The following is a 22,355-nucleotide window of genomic DNA, read 5'->3' on the forward strand; positions in this document are numbered from 1 at the left end:
TAGGGCAATATCTCTAGCTAGCTGCCCTGCCAGTCAGCTCTTCCGTTCTCTGCACCCCCACCATTTGTCAATCTATCTGTGTTTATATTGACCCAGTTTCTATCCACCCACCTGCTTGCTTGTCCACTTCTTTTCCAGTCCATCCCTACATCCCTGTCCATCAGGCCGTCCCATCCACCTGGCTGTCACTCAGCAAACACTTACCCAGAGCCTCTGTGTGGCAGAGACACCTACCCAGTGCTCCGTGAAGTGCCCGGAGCTGCACTAACTGTAGGGGTGGCAAAGCTGAAGCCCGCACGAGGGGCAGGATTACGATGTGCTCTCACACCAACTACTCCCGATGAATCGGTTGCTTTCTGTGCTCCAGCAGCTGGCTGGGCACAAGGGTAGAGCGTGAGGCCTGAGCAGACCCTGCTCCGAGGCAGTGTCCTTTGCTGTCATCTCCTCCTGGTCAGTGGCTCACAGTCAGTGTGTCATTCTGGCTCAGCTGGAAGGAAGTAGGGCGAGGTCCTGGCTCTGTGATCACAGCCTCAATCACTGTGTGACCCTGAGCAGGTCATTTGTGCCGAGGGCTGTTATACCTGCATCACGGCAGGTACAATGCCTTCATTCAGGAAGCAATGAGTTTGAGATGTAGCTGCTTTTCAAATGACCAGCTAAAAGCTTCCAATGCTGAGGACCGGGGTCCAATTCAGGGGTAGAGGGCTAAGCACGCCCAAGGCTCCATCCACAGCATGAGGGCAGGAGTAAAGAGAGAGAGGACATGAGTCATCAAGATATCGAAAAATGACCCTGCTCTGGTGACAGAGAGGCAAGGTGGCTGTGGACCATATATGGCTCACAAAGCCCAAAGTATTTCCTGCCAGACCCTCAACACAAAAATTTTGTTGACCTCTTACCCAGCAGTCCTGGGAAGTCCAGAACGTCCAGTGTTGTCTCTGATGAGGGCCTGAAGGCCCACGGAGCGTGGTGGTGGCACTGTCTCTGCTTTCCAGAGGGATCTGGGGCTCTGTGACCTGGAGAGATGAGTAAGGGGCTGTCACCTTGTTCCCGAATCTAAGTCACAACGGCTCTGCCTTCCGATGCCGAATCATGGCCTCCTCCGTCAGGAGACGTTTAAAACTCACTCGTGTGTCTGCCCTGCGAAATAACAGCCCTGCTTGAGCTCAGTGGAGGGGATGACTGTCAGCAGCGATTGAGCCTGTGTGTAATCATGCAGTGACAGCCGCTTCACAGCCACGAGACGCCACAGCCATGAACATACACGTCCCAAGTCAGGGATGGATAAGACGTCTGGTGGCTCAGGAGTGGGGAGGCTTTCCTTCCCCGGAGAGGGATGGGGACATTTTCTTGCCCACCCACTGACTTGGAATAGTGGGAAGTGGGTGAGAGGTACCGTGGGCAGATTCTGAGCAGATAGAGGCCGGGCTACACAGTGTGTGTGTGTGTGTGTGTGTGTATGTGTGTGTGTGTGTAGGGGGTACTCGGGCAGAGGGTTTCTGGGTAATATCTATTCCCACAGGCATGGGTCACGGGACCTCTCCTGTCTTTACGCCTAAGGCTGGCCAAGAAACAGGCCTTGTTTTGAGTGTGACATTAGAGTGCAGTCTCTCTTGTTGGGTCTGACGGGACCTGGCGTCGAGAGGCAGAGATGAGGCCCATGTCCACGGCAGCCCAGAGACATGGCCATGCCTGAGCTCTCCTCTCTCTGCAGAGGGATGACATGGAGGCTGTGCCAGGGTACCTGTCCCTGCACCAGACAGCCGACGTCATGACCTTGAAGTGGACACCCAACCAGCTGATGAATGGATCTGTGGGGGACCTGGACTATGAGAAGAGGTAAGGGAACCTTAGCTGACTCCCTTAGACACCGGGATGCCCTCCTCTGCCCTGTTGTTAATGGTTCACCGGCGAGCCTCCCTGCTGCTGTGGGACCTCCAGCCTTGAGAAGACGCAAGACAGAGGCAGAGCCTCGGGAGTGGGCGTGGCCAGCTGCTCACCCGTCTAGGTCTACTCTCTGGGGCCAGTGAGATAACTCAAGGAGCAATGGTCTCTTCCACCCAAGCCCGGCAACCTGAGTTCTCTTCCCGAGATCCGTATGGTGGAGGAGAGAACTGACCCCTCCAGTTTGCCCTCTGACCTCCACTCATCAACAGGATGTGCGCCTGCCCACCTCTCCCCCCGACACACACACCCGTGAGCACACACAGATGAATAAATCAAAATGTAACTTAGAGAATGTATAGGTGTGCTATCAAAGTTGTGAGGATAGCAAATAGTAAGCAACACCTCGGCAAGCTGCGAGGACACAACAGACCGAGCCAAGAACCAGCCCCACCCCCTCCCGGGCGACCGTGATCACCCACGTCCATGTCCCCCAGCCTCAGTTGCCTCATTTGTGCTTGAGGGCGTAGGAGTGGAGCCCTTCACAGATGGAACCAGAAAGGGCACTGTGGTTGCTAACTGCTGCCGAGGATGCCCACTTTCCTGGGCACTGGTGTGGCCGGCTGGTAGCCCAGGGCGGGAGGCCTGTAAGGCTCTTCTGCTCTCAACTCCAGTTAAGAGCCAGGGAGGGTGGGGAGAGCTGGTCTGCAAGGTGTCAGACGTGGGATGCAGCATGATGCCTGGGTCAGTCTGTGGCTTCCCATGAGCGGGTGCCATGGACAGATGGATGAAAAAGAGATGATGTCTTTGGGGGAAGGGCGGGGGGGGGGGAGCTGAGGGCGGAAGCGGGAATTGGGGCAAAGGGTCGAGGAAGGGAGGATATGGGAAGAGTATCCACCAGACCAGCTGTGGGATCCTGGGCTGGGTGGGCCTGGACCACGCCACGTGCTCAGTTCTGACTGGCATCTTGGCAACTTGAGGGGACTCCAGTGGATCTGGGAGGGGGTGTAGGGGGCTGTGCAGGGCTAGTGAACGCTGCTCCCTGGTACAGGGTCCCTGGGAGGTTGCATTCCTGGACTTGCACAAAGCCCGCCTTCCCGGGTGCCTCCCCGTGTGGGGTTCTGGTGGGGAAAATGACTTCCCTCATGATCATGGTGGGTTCTGAGCTAGAAGGACATGCTAAGCCAGTACTCAGAGTGACCATGCCACAAGCACTGTGTTCTGAGGGGACTGGGTGAGGGGCTCTGGGTCGGGTCCTTCAAATGCAAGATTCTAGTGAATCTTTGGTGATCTTATTAGAGCCCACCCATTTTATAGATGTGGAAACTGAGGCTCAGAGAAACCTCAAATCACACTACTGGCCCATGTGAGGCCAGAACTGGCAAAGGCCAGTTCTGACTTCTGTTCACAGCCCTATGGTGGCCGATGGCTCTGAGCTAGGACAGATGTTTAACTTCTGATTAACAAAATCAAGTTCAAGCAACTGGAGCATTTATCCAACGATCCAAGGAACCCAGGGGCAGGGTCCCCAGGCTGGACCCAGGGACTTGGGCGGCCATGCCTGAACTCATCCTATCTCTTGCCTCTGCTTTTCCACCTGCTGTCCCTGTGCTCAGACAGGCCTCCTTGCATGGTTCTGAGCGGCCCAGGGCAGCAAGTAGCCCTTCGGGCCTATCTAAGCATGAATCAGTCCCTCTCACTTGCTGTGCTTGAGTCACGGTGCCAATTACTGTGACCAGTCAGTTTTGATTGGCCAGTCTGGGTCAGGCGATCACCCTCCCCCTCCCAGAGTCCCGGTAGAGACTTGGCAGAGTTGGGCCAAGGGGGTTTCCTCAGAAAGTGGTAGTGCTGGGACCAAAAGAAGGGGAGGGCAGCTAGGCAGGCTAGGATACAGATGCTAGGGCGAGCGGGCCTTGGGGAGAAGGCATCAGTGGGTGCCCCTGGGCTGGTCTTCTTCTGGCTTCCTGCAGTCTGCCCACACTTCCCCTTCTAGCGTCTACTGGGACTACGCCGTGACCATCCGCCTAGAGGAGATTGTTTACCTGCACTGTCACCAGCAAGGTAGGGGACCTGGGGACAGCGGGTGGCTGGGCGCCCATGGTGCTTCCTCAAGCAAATTGCAGCCACTTAGTGATGGGGTGGCGCTGGGCAGCCAGATAGGAAGTAACACAGGCTGCTGGCTACAGAGACTTAAAACCTCCAGATCAGTGGTCTGCAGAGCAAGGGCAGCCACTCTATTTCATTAAAGCCAGAAGGAGGTGCCTTTTAGAATAAGCAGCATGCGCTGCGCCTCGTCTAGGCGGGGTTTATTAATAAAGGGGCTTACTCCCCTTCACTAAGGGAGACCTTGGTTCCGATCCGGGCTTTGTAGCTTACCAGCTGTGTGACCCTAGTGACGCCATAAAATCTGTGTGTGAGCCTTGGTCTTCTTCCTTGTAAAATGGGCGATAAACAGCCAGACTTCACAGCGATGTTCCGGGTGTCACAGTAAGATACGGCATGCATTAGGCGTCCGATACACGCTCCTAGGAGTCACCTAGGGCCGGGAGTCTCGGAGCAGCTCCCCTGGGTCCGGTTGGCGGTGGGGGTGGAGGTGTGTGCTTGCAGAGTGGAGACTGTGCCAGTGTGTCATCCTGCCATCCTCTCCTGTCTGGTGGTGGCAGTGGACAGTGGTGGGACCGTTGTGCTGGTGAGCCAGGACGGGATCCAGCGGCCGCCCTTCCGCTTCCCCAAGGGCGGGCACCTGCTACAGTTCCTCTCCTGCCTGGAGAATGGGCTGCTTCCTCACGGGCAGCTGGACCCGCCGCTTTGGTCACAGCGAGGAAAGGTGAGGGGTCGGCTGTGTGGTGGGGGTGAGGGGCTCGAGGAGGCTGAGCAGATGCCACTGCGACTTGGTGGGTTCCTGAGCTCCCCTCTGAGGCCCTCCTTTGTGCCAGGCTTGGGGACAGGCCGCTCTCTGATGTGTGCCCTGGGATGTGCTCCTGCAGGGGAAGGTATTTCCCAAGCTGCGCAAGCGGAGCCCGCAGGGGTCCTCGGAGTCCGCGTCTTCAGACAAGGAGGACGACGAGGCCACAGATTACGTGTTCCGCATCATCTACCCTGGCATGCAGTCCGAACTCGGTAGGCAGCCCGGGGGGCCAAGCTCGCCGGCTCCTCCTGAGAACCACCCTAAAAGTCATAAGCAGGAGGCAACAGGTCTGGGTTCTGGGGCCAGCAAGGGGGACTCACAATCGTAAATGCCCCAGTGTTTTCCACCTTCCCTAAAGTGGGAACCAGCCGGCACCCCTCATTCAGCTAGTGAAGATGCCACTGGGTAGAAGGTAGCACTGATGGGGCAGCGGCGAGGCTCTGGGACCCTGGCTTGACTTGGGCAGGTTTCTTTCCGTCCCTCCCTGGCCTTCCTTTTCCTCGTCTGTGAAATGGGCGTTCAGCACACACACAGCAGGCTCATGCGAGCTACCGTGTGACCCTGCCTGTCAGCCTCTCACTTCCAGCTATGAGGGGGTCAATATGAACACAAGGATCTGAATTCAAGCGTGTAATGAAAAGCAGGGAATGACCGCACACGTCCACAGCCCCAGCCCCCGGGGGCAGAGATAGGCAGATCCCCCAAGTTCCTGGCTAACCAGCCCAGCCAAGATGGACCTTTAATTTAGTGAGGGGCATTCAGTGAAATAAAAAGTGATGAGCAGTAGGAGAAAACACTCCAGATCCTGTTCTGGCCTCTTGTACACGCAACACTCATGTGCACACAATGGCGTACATGCACACACACGTGAAGTCAGGCATGGTCTAGCTGCAGGCACTTGTCACCCGAGTGCTAGGGAGACAGAGTCACACAGTCCCCTGGGTCTTGCTAGCCGGGCAGCTTATACTGCCTGTCAAGTTCCGGGCCAGTGAAAGCCAGAATACATGGTATTGGAGAACAACACTTGTGGCTGACCTCTGGCCCCCACAAGCATGCACAGACGTCCACATACACATGTGTACCTGCACAAACACACATGTACCCACACACACACACACACACACACACACACACACACACACAGAGACACACACACAGCTGGACTGAACCATGTATGATGGACACACCTGCAATCCAACATCCAGGAGGCTGAAGCAGGAGAAATGCGGGTTTGAGGCTAGCTGGGGCTGCTGGGCTAGCCTCTATCTTAGAGAAAACAGCGCAGCTCTCCACATTGCCGCTGCTGTCGCTGTCACCGCCGCCGCTGCAGCTCTGCATACCTGTTCTGAAAAGATGAGGAGAGCCGACTTCTTTACGTGTTACCAAGGATGAAGGACCGAACCTGGTCTAGTGCCCCGCACAGAGTGGGCGCTTTAGAAATGCCCAGGCTCTCCGCCCCCAGCCAACACAATATAAGTGGGGGCTGCGTGGAGCGGGGCAGGGGGAGGGGGTTAGAACCCCAGGGAGTTTCCCTGGTGTGCTCTGTCCACCCACCTTAGCCTCCCCTCCTCACTGGTTCTTTTTGTTTCCCGTCTCAAGTCGCCCATGACCTCTTGGGCAGCCCTAGGCCCCTGTCCGTTGGCCCTGCCTGGATGATGCTTGCTACTGGCCAGTCCGTGCTGGTGGTGGCCAGGGGGATCCACTGGGCACAGACCAGGGGGTACCTCACCATCCCCCCACCGAGTGTGAAGGAGCAGCACCCCAGTAATGTCTGGTTCCCCCTCCCCAGGGGCTGGGTGCCGCCTTAGCCATGTCGTCATTTGAGTCCTGTTCCTAAGGAAGATGGGAAAAGGAGGCAGTTGAGCGGCCCTGGGCCTCCTGGTACCCACCCCGCAGAGGGCAGCCGTTGGGCTCTGTGACTCATTAGTGCTGTCTGCAGGCCTGCCCGCCCCTGTGCCCCCCACCCCCAGCGGCGAGTCTGTGAAAGGAGGGAGTGTGGCTTGTTCTGTAGCCAGCATGCTTCGGTCTCATGGGTCAGCGTGACCCAGTCATACCGAGCTCTGCTGACCAGGAGAGGGTGCAAGTCTCCCTCCCGCTCAGGGCTCAGGAAGAGAGCCTAGGAGAGAACAGTTGTCCTAAGAGACAATAGCAGGTGAGGTGAGTCTGACAGCCTAGATCAGCAGACGCCAGCTCAGGGCACAAATCCAGCCAGGAGCTGGGCGTGGCTTTATGTCTGTGACTGAAATTTTTCACCTGAAAGCCGGGTCTTGGGCCAGCGAGAGGGCTCAGCGAGAAAAGGAGCTTGCTGCCATGCCTGACAGCCTGAGTCCAATCCCTTGGGACCTGCATCATGGAAAGAGAATCTATAATAACAAGCCCATTTGAGGGTTTTGTCTCCAGGACATGGGGCGGGGGTACTGGATGGGTGCACGGCTTCCACAGGAGCCCCTGTTGAAGGTGATTGCTGGTTCAGGAGCATGAACAGCGCTGAAGGCCCTCCCTGGCCCTGGGGACTCTGCCTCTGTGCTGAGATGAGCCCCACCCTACCCCCATTCACACCACACAAAGTCCTGTGGAGGCCCAGGTCCAGGAACTCAGGCCCCCAGCCTTTCCCCTGAAGAACCAGTAGGTCTCCCTTCCCTGATGTCCCCTTCCTATGAGCAGAACTCAATGAGGACATGGCGAGGTGAGGTTCTCTGCACCGGGATGGGTCTGTCTTCCTAGCTTTCCTTCCACTTCCTCCCTCATTGGCTGTCCTCACTGTGCTTCACAGCCAGGGCCTCTGAACCTCGGTGGTGGCTTTCACTGGATCAGGTGGACTCAGGGACTCTGTCAGATTGTGGCTGGGCACACTCGGGACTGTCACACTCAGATCCTGCCTGTCCCCTGAGCCAGCTTTTGGGGAGCTGCGTGCTTTGGGGGTGAGGGTTCTGTTATCCACACTGGTTTAACCAGGGTTGTTGCCGGGCCCCCTTTCCACCCCCCATCCACCGCAGTGCCCCAGGACCTAATGGATGTCTCCGTGAACAACCTTCCATCCCTGTGGCAACCCAGTCCTCGGAAGTCGTCCTGCTCTTCCTGCTCCCAGAGCGGCTCAGCTGATGGCAGCTCAACCAATGGCTGCAATCATGAGAGGTAGGCGGGGCCTAGGCTAGAGATGGAGGAGCCTGAAGCAGGCCCTTGGCTATCGATCTCTTGTCTTGCCCTAAATTTTGGGAGGTGTGAACATGGCAAATGGGTCCCCAGGACCTAGATTTAAATCAGGAACTTCATGTGGTCCTGGCCACTGGAGTTCCCATCCGTGTATCAGTCGGTACAAGGTTCTGCTGCAGTAACAAACAGTCCTGAAACAACAGTAGCTTCTTACAGCAAATGCTGAAGCGTCCCGTGTGCTGAGTCTGTCATGGGTCTGCTTTCTAATGGACATCCATCTTGGATGTCACTAGTCCACAGTGTCAGAGACAATGGTGTTTCTGCTTTCACCTTAGTGGCCCCACTCCCAGGAAGGCCAAGAAACACAGGTCCGGCATGCACCAGGAGCCGGGGGTATTTCTGAACAACTATGTGCTCTGCTCCTCCATGAAACATTAGCTTAGTAGGGCTATTAGGAGGAACCAATAAACATGGACCACAAGATATGACGCTTTACCCAGTGTCTGCTCTCGGGCCATCTGCTTTCATAGCCGTGTCCGTGAGAAGCTCGCCTCCTTGCCGAGTGCCAAGCCCACCAAGGCACAGCTCACCAGATGCACCTTGAAAAAGTCTGAGCCTCACATCCGGACAGTCACTCCCTCCGGGTCTTTATCCATGCTCCCCTGCCAGGCTTCCTGGGTTTGTCCGGTATCTCTGGGGTATCCTGAGGATAGATGTGCAGAGTCTTCCATTCTGACCTCTGTAAGAGCTCGCGGCCCATCTCCCTGCCACATGAGGCGTTGCTCTTGGCTTTTCACCCAACACAGCCCAACTACCATTGTGCAGGAAGTGCTGAGCTCTGAGCCCTGCCTACTGTGCAGCCCACAGTTCCAAATCCACAGGCCTGTAGATCCTTCAAACTGGTTCAAGGAGGAAAAAAAAAGAAAAAAGAATAAGTGGGTGTGTTGGAGAAGTCCTGTGATCCCAGCACCCAGGACACTGAGGCAGAGTACTGGGGGTCCCAGGTTAGCCTGGGCTATATGATGAGACCCAACCTCAAAAAAAAAAAAAAAATCAGCAAAAGGAAATGGGAAAAGAAAGAAAATGTGCTGGCATGGTTGAGAGGTTCTGGGGGCACAGTGGCTTGGAGCCTGGCTGGATCCAGTTGCCGAGAATGGGAACAACTCTCTGCCCGTCGGCTGTGGGCTGAGCCAGAGCCTTCATGGCGCTCTGTTCCTGGGCTGGCCTCTCTGACAATGGCCACCACTCCCAGCAGCCACTGCTATGTATCCTACTGGCGTAGACACTTAGGCAGGAAAGAGTGTGTTTCCAGGTAGATGCGCCAAACTCCCAGGGCTGATTCTCACTGGTCCAGGTTGGTTCACATGACCACCTCTCAGCCATCTCAGCCTGGTCCGTGTACTAGGTGATAACCCGCCCCCATCCAAGCCATGGAGACACATTTCCAAGTGGCGACTCCCCAAGGGAAATCTGGGTTGTGCGGGTCAGAGCCCCAGCAGCCTCCCTCCATGCTGGCAGCTGGCCCTGATCTGCTGTGGGGAGCTGGATGGCTCCTCTGCAGAGCCGCTAAGCTGTGTGTGGCCCTCTCTCCCCCCTCTCTCCTCCCTTTCCTGCAGGGCTCCGCTGAAACTGCTCTGTGATAACATGAAGTACCAGATCCTTTCCAGAGCCTTCTATGGATGTGAGTACAGGCCTCCATGACTGCTGTGGTCCTCAAGAAGCATTTTACTGAGTGCCTTGCATGCCAGGCATATTCCTAGTGCCCAGGATAAAGTGGATGGGGTCCCCAAGGCAGGCTACTCCTTTGAGGGGACAGGACTATCTTGGAAAGCAAGCAGACTGCTTGGCATCTCCATGGCGTTTTCTTCTCCATCCAGCTGTGATTCTGTCACAGCTGGCCATTCTTCTTTCTGAAGGAGTGGGAGGCAGGCCCAGAGTGAGGCCGGAAGTCCTCCATTCCCTCCACTCCCTGTCCCTTCCCTGCCTACAGCACCTGTGTTAAGTGTTACAGCATCCAGCAGAGGAGGGTGGACTCTGCCTAAAGACAGGTTTAGTAGTCGTGACGCCCACTGACAGCATCCCCAACTCACTTTCCTTCTCAAAGGGGACAGAGAGAATTTTCCGGGTCGAGGGTTCTGGAAGAGAGGGCTAGGAAACAGGACAGCCCAGGGAGCTTCCAGGAGAGATGAGGTGGGGTGCAGTGGGAAGATGGCGATTCCTGCCTTCCCTCCCCGGCCAGGGCTCGCCTACTGCAGACACCTGTCCACCGTGAGGACCCACCTGTCGGCCCTGGTCAACCACAAGATCGTGTCTCCAGACCTGCCCTGCGACGCTGGCCAAGGGTTGACAGCCAGCATCTGGAACCAGTATATCCAGGACAGCTCGGTGAGCCAGAGGGCAGGGTGGAGGGAGGCCGTTTTTTCAGGTTGGACTCACGGGTAGCCAGGTAGGCATGCCTGCCTGAACATGGACCCATCAAGCCCCAAGACCCACAGCTGACCTGAGCCCCGGCCAGGTGAAAGTGTGAGGGGCTCGGAAAACACACAGAAGTATAGAATCCCAGTCCCAAACCCGACATCCAAAATGTTCTGAAATCGAAACTTGAGGACGGACATGAACCACAATGGAAAGAAAATCCCACACCTGACCTCACACAGCAGGTCACAAATGTGCTGTGTACTAAAAATACTGTCTGAAGTGACCGGAGGGCCATGTGTGTATGTAGGTCTCTGTTAAACACAGACGTGGTCTATCCCTATAAATGAGTGAATCTCTCTCTCTCATACACACACACATTGCCTATATATTACATATATATTGGAATAGGCGCACGCACACACACACACACACACACACACACACATATATATATGCAAATATTCAAACTACCCAGAAAACCTAAAATCTGAAATCCTTCCGGCCCTAAGCGTTAGGGTCTCTTCTTCTCAAGAAAAGAAGGAACAGTTAGGCTGGACACAGGGTGCACACCTGTCATTGCAGTGCCCACAAAGCTGAGGCCGAGGGACTGTGAGTTTGAGGCCAGCCTAAGCCACTTTGTGAGTTCAAGGATAGTCTGAGCTACATAGTATTGTGTTCTGAATGAGTTAGTGGTTATTTGTTAGGACAAAGCCATAGCTACTTTGGGTGCATGTGTACCTTCAGCTGTAGCCTGGGCACCTTCTCCAGCGCTGTCTGTCATCTGTCTGTACCCTTGTCTTTGTTTCTGTACCTACAGCTACAAAGCTGTGTGGATTTATATGCAGCAGCTGTCGAAGTTTCTTTCCTGTTGCTGTCATAAAACAACCCAACACAAGCAACCTAAAGGTGTAAGGGTTTATTTTAGTTCACGGTCCCATGTGTCCTCCTCCACCGAGGTGGGGAAGTCAAGGTTACAGGAGCAGGAGGAGGCTGGCCCATCTCATCTACAGTCAATAGAGAGGGAAGCCGGGCATGGTGGCGCATGCCTGCAATCCCAGCATTCGGGAAGTATAGACGGACGGATCTCTGTGAGTTCAAGTTCAGCCTGGTCTACATAGCAAGTTCTAAGACAGCCAGGGCTACCTAGTGAGAACCTGTCTCAAAACAAACAAACAAACAAAAAGACATACAAGTCACTGGCCCGCAGTTTACTTAAATTCGTGCTGAGAGGAATCTCTTTTTCTTCTTCTTCTAATGTATTGTTGCTTGATTTGAGTAGGAGGTCTCACTAGACAGCCCAGGCTAGCCTTGAACTGACAACGCTCCTACATCAGCCTTCCTAGTGTCCGGGTTGGCTTAGCTGACATGCACCCACCCAGGGCTTCCTTTTGGCTCATTTTAAAGAATCATTTCCAGTAGTGTAGGGGCGGCGGCGGCCAGCAGCACACCAGCTCATGCCCCTCCATACTGCCGGCATTCATTTTGAGAATGCGTTCCTAGAAGTTGACTGCTGTGTATTAAAACCTGAAATAGATAAGCCAGAGTACTCTCAGCCTCCCACGGCCACAGGGCGAGCCTGCTGCTTCCCGGGGAGCTGTGGGCTGACTGGCTTCCAGGCTCAGCTCCAGCTCCTCAGAGCCTGCGTCTCTGGGAGAGGAGCCCGCCTCTGTGTTTCTAAAGTCCGCATAGTGCTTCTGTGATGCAGTGTGGGAGACACCAATTTAAGGTCAAATTAGGTTAAAAAAAAAAAAAAAAAAAGAGCTAAAATGGCTTCAGGTAACATCACCCACCCCCACTGCCCTACCATTTAGCCCTTTCTCAAGGCTTAGCCGCCTTCCTAAGGCACTGAATCCCAGGAGCAAACAGTCCCCGCCATCTTGTTGCCTGGAAACACTGGCTTTATTTCTCACTGAGCAGTTCTGTGAGCTTTGTCAGTGTGTGCACCTCTCTCTTCCCCTGAATTACTTGCGAACCGGCCATCCCCCGGTACTCATGTTCTCCTGAGAAGCTGGGAGGGACACATCCCTTCTTCTCACACCCCATTGGCTAGAAACTGTCATGTGGCCATACCTAGCTGCAAAGAAGGCTGGGAAATGGAGTCTAGTGGCTCCAGGAGTCCAGGAAGTGGGATTTTCTATTTTTACTACCATCTCTTCATTCTAGCAAGTAACTGCAGCTATGGCGTTTATAAGCAACAGGAGCCAAGACCATACATAAAACAAGAAATGTTAAAATTTAGCACAGCCTAGCATTACAAAGGTCCCGGGGCTGGAGAGACAGCTCAGTGATTAAGAGCACTTGCTGTTGCTGGAAAGAAACAGAGTTTGGTTCACAGACAACTCACAGCGGCCTATGACTCCTGTTCAGGAGATCTGCCACCCTTGGGTGGCCTGAAGGTATCAGGCATGTACATGCACATCATGCAGAAATTCACACATACACAAAACACACATGTCCAGGTTTTGTACCTATAAAGTAAAACAGAGACAGATCTTAAATCAGTAACTAACCCTTCTGTCTTAGGATGCTGGGGTGAGAATGGGGCAACAAAGTGAACCTGAAGCAGACAGGCAGGAGGAAGGATAGTGAGCAGAGCAGAATGAAGACACACACAGAGAAAGAATAGAGATCAGAAATGCAAATAAAGCTGATTGACAAGAAAGACCATCGAGCTGGGAAACACCCTCTTAATTAGAACCACAGTGTATGTGGAGGGCCTGCAGATAAGAAGTCAGAAGTCAAAGGGACATCACTACAGGCTCCATGGGCAAAGGAATGGAAGAGGCTATGGAAACTATGAAAATGTGTTTACCAACAAAGGAACAACAAAACTCACAAACTCCTAGAGACTCAAACTTCTGAAATGTCCTCAAAAAGAAGTGAGAAGCCTGAGATGACTCATCAGAAAAGCCATAAAGAAAGGTTAGTGGGGATGGAGAGATTGCTTGGTGGTTAAAAGCAGATGGAGAGATGGCTCAGTGGTTAAAAACACTGCTGCTCTTTCAGAGGACCTGGGTTCGGTTCCCAGCACCCACGTGGTAGCTCACAACTGGCTGTAACTCCAATTCCAGGGGATCTAACTCCCTGTTCTGGCCTCTTCAGTCACTGCATGCCCGTGGTGCACTCACATACATCAGGCAGACATCCATGCACATAAAATAAAGATGAAAGAAAAAAGTCGAGGTAGAGAGGGCTCTTCCTGAGAGCCCCCCATTTAAAGAAAGGAAGTCATTTCTGAAAGACTCAGCTTTTGCGCCACAACCCATTTTCTGATTTCTAAAGGTGCTGACATTATCTGCCTGGGTGGTCAGCATTTCCAAGGCTGCACCATAGCTGCAGAGCTTGCAGCCATAATTTTTCTTGACGCAAGAGAGCCAAGCCCACACTACAGGAAGCCCTAGGCCACCCTCCTGTGCGAGAGGAGAGGTGGCTGGAAATGTCCACTTTGGATTATTTTGGCTTACGGTAATTTTCTTCAAGCTGACTGGAGATGAGATTGCATTGGACAATTAAATGGGGATGCTAGTTCATTAGGCACATGCCTCCTCCCCCCTCTTCTCTCTCCTCCCCCTCTCTCTTCTCTCTCCTCTTCTTCCTCTTCCTTCTTATCCTTCTCTCCCTCCTCTCCTCTCTCTCTCTCTCTCTCTCTCTCTCTCTCTCTCTCTCTCTCTCTTTTAAGATGAGGTTTCATGTGGCCCAGGCTGGCCTCAAACTCTCTGGGTAGCTAAAGATGACCTTCACCTGCTCTGAGTGCTTGGGTGGTGGCATGCTCCGCCAGACCTGCCACCCTAGAAAAACAGGCTCATCCGAGACACGATCTCATCTTTTTTTTTTCTTTTTCTCCATTTTGTTTCACTTCACACTTTGGCCTGCCCTCACCTCAATCCCCATGCCTTACAACTCCCCACGTGGCTCCCCACCCAGCAACGTCCCCCATTTGGTGGGTAGCTGTGGTTGTTGGGTTTAGCGCCTCCTGTGACATCAGGGTTAATTATAGGTTCCTGTGGTATGTTGTCCTCTGTTACTGTGACAAGTTCCCAGGCTAGGAGGCTTATAAGAAAAAAGGGCTTATCTTGACTCACAGTTGTGGAGATTTAAGTGTGATGGGCCGTGTTGCTGTGGCCTGTAGCAGCATGGGACTGCATAGCAGAAAACACGGCAAAGGAGCCAGGGAGAAAGGCTTATCATGGAGCTGAGCCACCATCCTCCACTGTGGCCTAAGGCCTACACAGGCTCTTCCTCTTCAAAGCCCCACCAGCTTCCAACAGTGCCAAGCTAGGGACCACATCACTAACACAGCCATTTGGGGGAATGTTTCAGACACAAAAGATGTGGGTTTGCTCATCCACACCAGGGCCTCACCACAGAAACAAGACTGCATTGCCGCAGGCCACCCTGGCTTCTCTGTTGACCTTCTGCCCCTCCCCCACAGACTTACCCAGAGCAGGAGCTGCTGAGACTCATCTACTACGGGGGCGTCCAGCCCGAGATCCGCAGGGCAGTGTGGCCTTTCCTCCTGGGCCACTACCAGTTCGGGATGACGGAGACGGAGAGGAAGGAGGTTGGTCCCCTGTGAGGGCAATGAAAGGAGCAGGGTGCTGTGGGGCTGGGTACTGTGGACCTGGGTATTGGGCATCCAAGCACTGTACAACTCAGTATTGTGAGGATGGGTACTATGCACCTGGGTATTGTGCAGCTGGGCACCGTGCACCTGGGCACTGTAGAGTCCCGGTTGCCCGTAAAAGTGTTATTGGTGAGAGACAGGGAAGAGACAAGAGCGTCCAGCAAAGAGCTGTGTGGTGGAAATCCAGCACCAGGGAATTTTCGTATAAGCTGACCTCCTGTTTTGAGGTCGTATAGACCCTTGTGCATTTTAGGAAGCTCTGTGGAGACCTGTGTGACCTTTACTCAGTTTCCCCATGATGACCTCCAGTGGAACTGTGATATCACAGAGCACCTCACTTAGGCCTCTCCCATCTTCTTCTGACTGGTGTGTGTGTGTGTGTGTGTGTACCCACACATATGCATGCTGGTGTGTGTATCCACGTGTGCACACATGTGTGTACTTACTTCCCTGTACATGTGTGTACTTCCCTGTGTGTGGAGACTAGTACATTTCTGGTCACCTCGTCATTCTATAGCCATGCCTGACTCCATCCCGCCCAAGCCCTAACCCCTGGCTCCTACTCACCTATCTTCAATGTTCAGAATTTTCTCATATCTAGAACATTGTATGAACAGAGACATGCAGTATGAAAGTTTTGGAAATTGGCTTTTTCATTCAGCACGAATCTCTAGATCCATCCAAATTGTTCCATTAATACCTGTTTCCTTTTAGTGGCTGAATAATACCCCCCGTGTGCATATGCCGAAGTTTTACTCTGAATTGGCTGAGAGAGAGCTGGGCAATGCCATGAACCTTCATTTATGTACACTTTTTGGCTAAGAATAGCTAATAGGTGCTCTGTGACAGTGACATCCAGGGCTGGCATCTTGTGTTTGGGAAATGCCTGGTAGCATGATTCCTGGGTTGTGTAATGGAGGCTTGCTCAGTCTTGAGTAAAATGAGAAACTCCAGCAGTGGCTGTCCCCTCTGACATCATTACCTGTCTATGAGCGCCCTCCCCTGATGGATAGGTGCGTGGGTGGGTGACTTGGTGGGTGAGTTTGTGGGTGGATGGATAGCAGAATTTTGCTCACCTTGTAATCTGTGAGCCTAACGTGGTGCCTGGCACAATATGGGTACTTATCAAAAGAAATTAATGAGGAAATGGATTAAATGAATAAATGAATGAGGAAATAGAGGAATCACGAGAACAAACAGCTGAATGGTTGTGTGAATGAACGAACGAGTAAAATAAAGAAGGAGGAGAGGAGAGTAGGGATGAAGTAACCTTGCTCTGAGGTGGACACAGGACATCAGCCGGCTCGTATCTGCTGGGTGCTGACTACACGCGTGTGGAAGGAGCTCAGCCCCTCCTGTGACCTTGTCCATGTGCTGGCAGGTGGACGACCAGATCCACGCCTGCTATGCACAGACCATGTCGGAGTGGCTGGGCTGTGAGGCTATCGTAAGACAGAGGGAGAGGGAGTCCCACGCGGCTGCCCTGGCCAAGTGCTCCTCGGGGGCTAGCCTGGACAGCCACCTTCACCGGATGCTGCACCGGGACTCTACCATCAGCAACGAGGTAACGGGCAGGGCAGCTGGCCTGGGAGAATGCCGGTGAGAGGGGGCCTTAGGCGGGACTGCCTCACCTTTAGCGTTTTGGGGGAGGGGGAACTTTAGAGTCAGATCTAGGCTCGAATTCCATCCAGAGTCTCTCGCTAGTGTCTCTCCCCTGGGCTCAGTCCTTGTAGCAGCACAGTGGGAGTGGTGGAAGTGTGGGTATAGCCCTGGGAAGACAGTGTACCAGGTCCCAGTGCCCTGTCTGCCCTCCAGTACCTACTGTCGAGAATGTTCAGTAGCTAAGGCAGACCTCTGCTGAACAGCCTAACATGGACTGGCTGAAGCCAGCAGAGTGGGCAGAGGCTAGCGTCAGAGTAGGGAGGGGCAGGGAGGTTACAGGACAGAAAACCTGAGCCCCACCTGTTTCTCTGGAAGAGTATAAATCCTAGCCAGAGCTCTCACGCTCAGCACAGCAGTGAAAGGTGAGGCACTCCGATCGGGAGGCTAGTAGGTGAGGCCCAGAGGCCAAGGTCATCTCTGAGGAGGCTCCAGGGAGCAGCTAGCAAGCTTAGGTTCTGGGAGGGGACTTGTCCTAGCCAGGAGAAGGGATAGAACCAGGCTTTCTGGCTCCCAACCCAAAAGCCCCTTGTGTGACCCTGGTCTTTGTCCCTCCGGTTTCTGTCTCAGTCTTCCCAGAGCTGCAGCTCAGGCCGCCAGAACCTCCGACTACAGAGCGATTCCAGCAACAGCACACAGGTGACCTTCAGAGATTCTGCCCTACCACCTTATGCCCTGCCCCAGCTACAAGGTCCCGCCCCCACAGGCCACAGACCAAGCCCCGCCCCAGTCACACAGGCCCCACACCATCCACACAAAGCCACACCCTCCCACCTGGGGTTGAAAGGGATTGGATGGCCATTCATTTATCAGCCACTTTGCTGTGTTGGGCTTTTATGGCTAGCCTTGGAAGTGGACTATCCTAATAGCACGGGCAGTTGCAACCTGCTTGAAACCCACAGTGATGGGGTACAAGCCCTACGGGCATCAGCGTCCCGGGATCCAAGTCCTTGGGTACAATGAGAAGTATGTGCACAGGACACTGCATTCTTCAGATCACCTCTACGCCACTCACAAGAGCAGTACAGTGCAAACAGTGTGGAAATAGCCCTCAGGCTGTGTTGGTTGCTAGGACAAATGCCTAAGCCTGGTATATTCAGGTGGAGTGGTTTGGGGATGGGGTCGGGGGTGTGTGTGTGTGGTATTTTTACTCAGCTTTGAGTGAATCTTGGACCCAACCCCTGGAAATGTAGAGGCTGACCATGAGCCTGCCACAGGACTGAGCTTTGTTTCTGTCTCCTTCATCTCTGTCCTCCCTTGAAACATCAGTCTGCTCTATGGCCTTCCAGAACCTTCTGGATGCCTTTATGTACACAGAGATATGCACTATGTAGCAAGACTTGGTAGTTCTTAAAATCGCACATAAATGCCAGCAGGTGTATCCTTCAGCAGCTTTTGTTATCACTCACAAAGTTTACTCCATCTGGAGCCCCATTAAACCAAAAGAAAAGCACAAAGCAAGCTGGAGTGATGGCTCTGTGGTCAGGAGCACAAACTCTCTGGCAGAGGACCCAGGTTCAGTTCTCAGCACCCACCCGAGGTGCCCCACAACCAGGAGTACCCCCAGGAGAGGTCTGGCGCCCTCTTTTGGACTCCAAGAGAACCTGCACTTGTGTGGGTGTATGCACACAGACACATAAATAAAATAATAAAATAACTATTTTTAAATGAAAAGTATAAAAAAAACTCATGCACCAAATGTTACTTCCTGGGTGAAACAAACAAACAAACAAAAAACCCTTTGTGTGCGGGTATACCCAGCCTGTAAGAGGTCCCAGCATTGCACCCAAAAACTCAAAGATAGACCCAGTGAATTGAAAGTGATGGTGACGAGACCTGATTTTTACTGTGACCTTGAGGGCTATAGCTGAAGGACACAGAAGCACGAATAAATCTTCTAAGTGTTAGAAGTCTGCTTGGTGGAAAGCCACCCTCCCCCAAACTTCATTTTTCTGGTTGCCCTCCTCAGAGCCAGCGGTGGCCAGCTGAATTGCCGCTATAAACTCAGCATTTGGATAATTGATTGACATAACAAAGATCATACTGCCTTTGCATACTACTCCACTGCATGCAAACTCCATACTGTAATATCTCGTTTTTGGTTATTCTGCTGCTGCTGCTGCTGTAAACTGTGTTAGAATGCCCATCCTGATCTGCATGACTGTGTGTCCCTTTCCTCAGGTGTTTGAGTCTGTGGATGAGGTAGAACAGACAGAGGTAGAAGGCAGGTCCGAGGAGAAACAACCCAAGCTCTCCAATGGGAACACGGCAAATGGCACTTGCTCCCCAGACTCCGGCCACCCTTCTTCCCACAACTTCTCCTCCGGCCTTTCCGAGCACTCAGAGCCCAGCCTTAGCACGGAAGACAGTGTCTTGGATGCCCAGCGCAGCCTCCCCGCTGTGTTTCGACCCGGGGACAGCAGCGTGGAAGATGGGCAGAGCAGTGAAGCCACCACTTCCCGGGACGAGGCCCCTCGGGAGGAGCTGGCAGTGCAAGATAGCCTGGAGAGTGACCTTCTCGCCAACGAGAGCATGGAGGAGTTCATGTCCATCCCCGGCAGCCTGGACGTGGCCCTGCCTGAGAAGGATGGCGCCGTAATGGAGGGCTGGCCCAGTGAGGCAGGCAAGCACAGTCGGGCTGACAGTGAGGACAACCTGTCTGAGGAGCCTGAGATGGAGAGCCTCTTCCCTGCCCTGGCTTCTCTGGCCGTGACCTCCTCTGCCAACAATGAGGCATCACCTGTGTCTTCCAGTGGCGTCACCTACTCTGTAAGTCACCAGGAGCCTTTGTCTGTGAGGCTGGCCATGATGTTTCTTCTCCCTAAAGCAAGGAGTCAATATAGACACTCACAGGAAGGGCTGCTGGGCTAAGAGCCGGGATGTCTGGGTCCATCCCTTCTCCTGGCTTATCCTGGGATAAGTCCCCTTCCGGAGCCTCAGCTTCCTAGCTGTTCCCTGGAGCCTCTCCAGAAATGACCTTGCAGAGGGCAGAGGTCAGCCTACCGACCTCTGCCCTCGGAGACTTTAGCAGAACAGACTAAATAAAGCAGAGCTCAGAAACACACCCATTTTCACTATGATGTATCGGTCATTGGTACCACGTCCAGGCTGTGTAACAACCATTTACCCCAAATCAGAAACTTTACCAACCTGCACTGGGCCCTACATTTACCTCCAGGTCTGTGGGTCATTTGGGAAGCCCTGCGCCAGGCTGGGCAGGGTGTGGCTCATTCTGACGCCAGCCGTCAGGGGGCCGGTCTGTGTCTCGTCTTCCAGCAGGCACACCTGGGCACGTGCTCATGGCAAAGGTGGGTGCTAAGCAGAGAGATCCAGCAGGCCCATGTCTATTTTAAGCCTCTGCTCTGTCTAGCTAGCTAATGTCACCAAAGCCAACTGGGTGGCAGAGCCAGGCAGGAGCAGAACCGGTGGAGTGGGCAAAGCCAGGGAGGTTGCACGGCAGAATGAGTGAGGGGAAAAGGTGAAATACTGAGGCACAAGTCCCTCCTGTTACCCTGGATGGACGCACCTCTCTGGTGCAGAGGCTCGGAGTTGGGTGGGACCCGGAGGGCCCGATACCTTCTCCCCTGGGAGCCTTTCCTTTTCCTTAGTTTACGGCCTGGGTTTGTTGCAGCACATGCCGGAGTGACTTCCACATGTTTTGCTTCTCATCACATGCAACATCACAGGCGGCAGGGCTGGGACCTTGCCTAGTCTGTGCTTCTTCTTGCTTTGTGTTTTTGGTGTTGTGTGTGGGGACCTTCGCGTGTGTATGAGGACATAAGTGAACACCAGGGGACACCCTTGTGGGAAGTTCCTCAGCAGCCATCCTTGGTTTGGTTTGTTTGGTTGGTTGGTTGAGACAGTGCCTCTCACTGGCCTGCATTTTGCCAATACGGACATGCTGGCCAGCCAGCAAGCCACAGTGACCCTCCTGACCCCTCCTCCTCAGCTCCAGGACAGCAAGCATGGGACCCCAGGCCTGGGTTTCTACATGGACGCTGGGGTCTGAACTTGGGTTCTCACGCTTGCCAGACAAGAACTTTACTGATTGAGCCATCTCCCAGCTGCTGGAGAATCTTAGGAAGATTCCCCCATGCATGTTCACCCACAGTGACATTCCTTCCCTCATTCCTGGCACATCCCTTAACTCAGGTGCAGGGCCGCGTGGCTGCCATGTTTGCTCAGTACACATGTTCCCTGGAATAGGATGGTTCAGTTCATGGTTTTCCACTTCATCATGGTGAAGAATGTATTCTGTAGGAAGCAGACTTTAAATCTGATGTTCAGCTCTCTTCCTGCACTAGACACAAACACACATACATACATAGACACACACATATATGATATGAGATATACACACATATGTACACACACAGAGACACAGACAACACATACATACACATGCACACAGAGACACAAAACGAATGTGTACACAGACACAGACACATGAACACACACACAGACACACTTAGACACATGTACACACATACAGATGTACACAGACATGCGCACAGACACATGTACACACACAGACACACAGATGCACAGAAACACACAGACACACTTACACACGTACATGTACGTGTAAGTTTCTCTTTTTGCTGTGAGCCACCGTGTGTCTGGTGCAAGCATGTTTTTATTTCGAGGGCAGGGATTGGCAGGCCTTGTGTCTCTGCCAGTTGTATCCCCAGTCAGTTTTGGAAAATTCCACGTGCTCCTTAGGCCGCTGCTACATTTCCTCTGTCCACCTGCACCCCTGCCTTGAGCTTCGTCAGGGTCACCTCACATGCTTCTCCCTGCTACCTTCTTCATGGTTCTTCTTCTGGCTGGGTCCTGGGTTTGCCTTCTGGTTCTCTCCAGCTCACTCACTCTCTCTTCAGCGGTGTCTACTTTTGGACCTGTGAGTGGAACCCATTGTCTGACTGGCCTGGCCTGTGCCTCATCCAGGGTTTAATCTTGAGTGCAACAAGATGTCTAATCTTGCTCTGTGTGCTCCATGTAAGCTGAATGCATTTTTAATGTTACTTTTTTTTCCCCAAAATATGCTGTGAGGTCATGCCGAGACTCTGAGGACTCTGGCTCCTGTCGCTAGTCTTTGTGTTTTTGTTTTATTTCATTTCTTATATACAGCTCAGGCTGGCCTTAAGTTCACTCTGTAACCAGCTTCAAACTCATGGCAATACTCCTGCCACAGCCTCCTGAGCACCGAGGTGACACATTTGCATCACCTTTGGATGCATTAAATATATGTTTAATAGTCTGTCTCTGATACAGCTGTCTCTCTGCACACACATCTGCCTGAAATCCCAACACTGAGGGCGTTGAGGCAGGAGGATTATGAGCTCAAGCTATCTTATGAGACCCAGTCTCAAAAGAATACTTTTTCATCATGCAAAGTGAAAAATAGGTTTCCCAGAGGAAGAAAACAAAACTCCAGAGTGGGCAGTTGGGAGGTGAGGGCTGGGAGCTGTCCATGGGGTCAGTGTCCCGTTCTTCCTTCTCCCACCCACAGCCAGAGCTGCTGGACCTGTATACAGTGAACCTGCACCGCATCGAGAAAGATGTGCAGAGGTGCGACCGCAGCTACTGGTACTTCACAGCCGCTAACCTGGAGAAGCTGAGAAACATTATGTGCAGGTGTCTGTGGCGGGGGGTTGGGGCACAGAGGTGAGGAGGGTGGCCGTGGAGAGGGAGGGCCTGTGCGGGGGC

The 22,355-nt window shown here is 53.4% G+C and overlaps 1 protein-coding gene across 5 annotated transcripts in view; it reads left to right on the forward strand.

Moving 5' to 3' along the window:
- Window positions 1–22,355, forward strand: part of Sgsm1 (small G protein signaling modulator 1) — a 67,974-nt gene that overhangs the window by 31,653 nt on the left and 13,966 nt on the right. For 4 of the 5 annotated variants that reach the window (XM_060382596.1, XM_060382599.1, XM_060382598.1 and 1 more), the window contains 12 exons: window positions 1,715–1,839; window positions 3,878–3,945; window positions 4,548–4,711; window positions 4,872–5,004; window positions 7,789–7,927; window positions 9,562–9,626; window positions 10,185–10,330; window positions 14,796–14,924; window positions 16,369–16,551; window positions 17,217–17,285; window positions 18,828–19,415; window positions 22,159–22,283. In XM_060382596.1, the coding sequence (XP_060238579.1) occupies window positions 1,715–1,839; window positions 3,878–3,945; window positions 4,548–4,711; window positions 4,872–5,004; window positions 7,789–7,927; window positions 9,562–9,626; window positions 10,185–10,330; window positions 14,796–14,924; window positions 16,369–16,551; window positions 17,217–17,285; window positions 18,828–19,415; window positions 22,159–22,283 (1,934 nt within the window). Of the gene's footprint in view, window positions 1–1,714; window positions 1,840–3,877; window positions 3,946–4,547; window positions 4,712–4,871; window positions 5,005–6,391; window positions 6,557–7,788; window positions 7,928–9,561; window positions 9,627–10,184; window positions 10,331–14,795; window positions 14,925–16,368; window positions 16,552–17,216; window positions 17,286–18,827; window positions 19,416–22,158; window positions 22,284–22,355 lie in introns of all 5 variants that reach the window. The other variant, XM_060382600.1, reaches the window with a different exon arrangement.

Source organism: Meriones unguiculatus, chromosome 4, assembly GCF_030254825.1.
Source record: "Meriones unguiculatus strain TT.TT164.6M chromosome 4, Bangor_MerUng_6.1, whole genome shotgun sequence".
NCBI lineage: Eukaryota > Metazoa > Chordata > Mammalia > Rodentia > Muridae > Meriones > Meriones unguiculatus.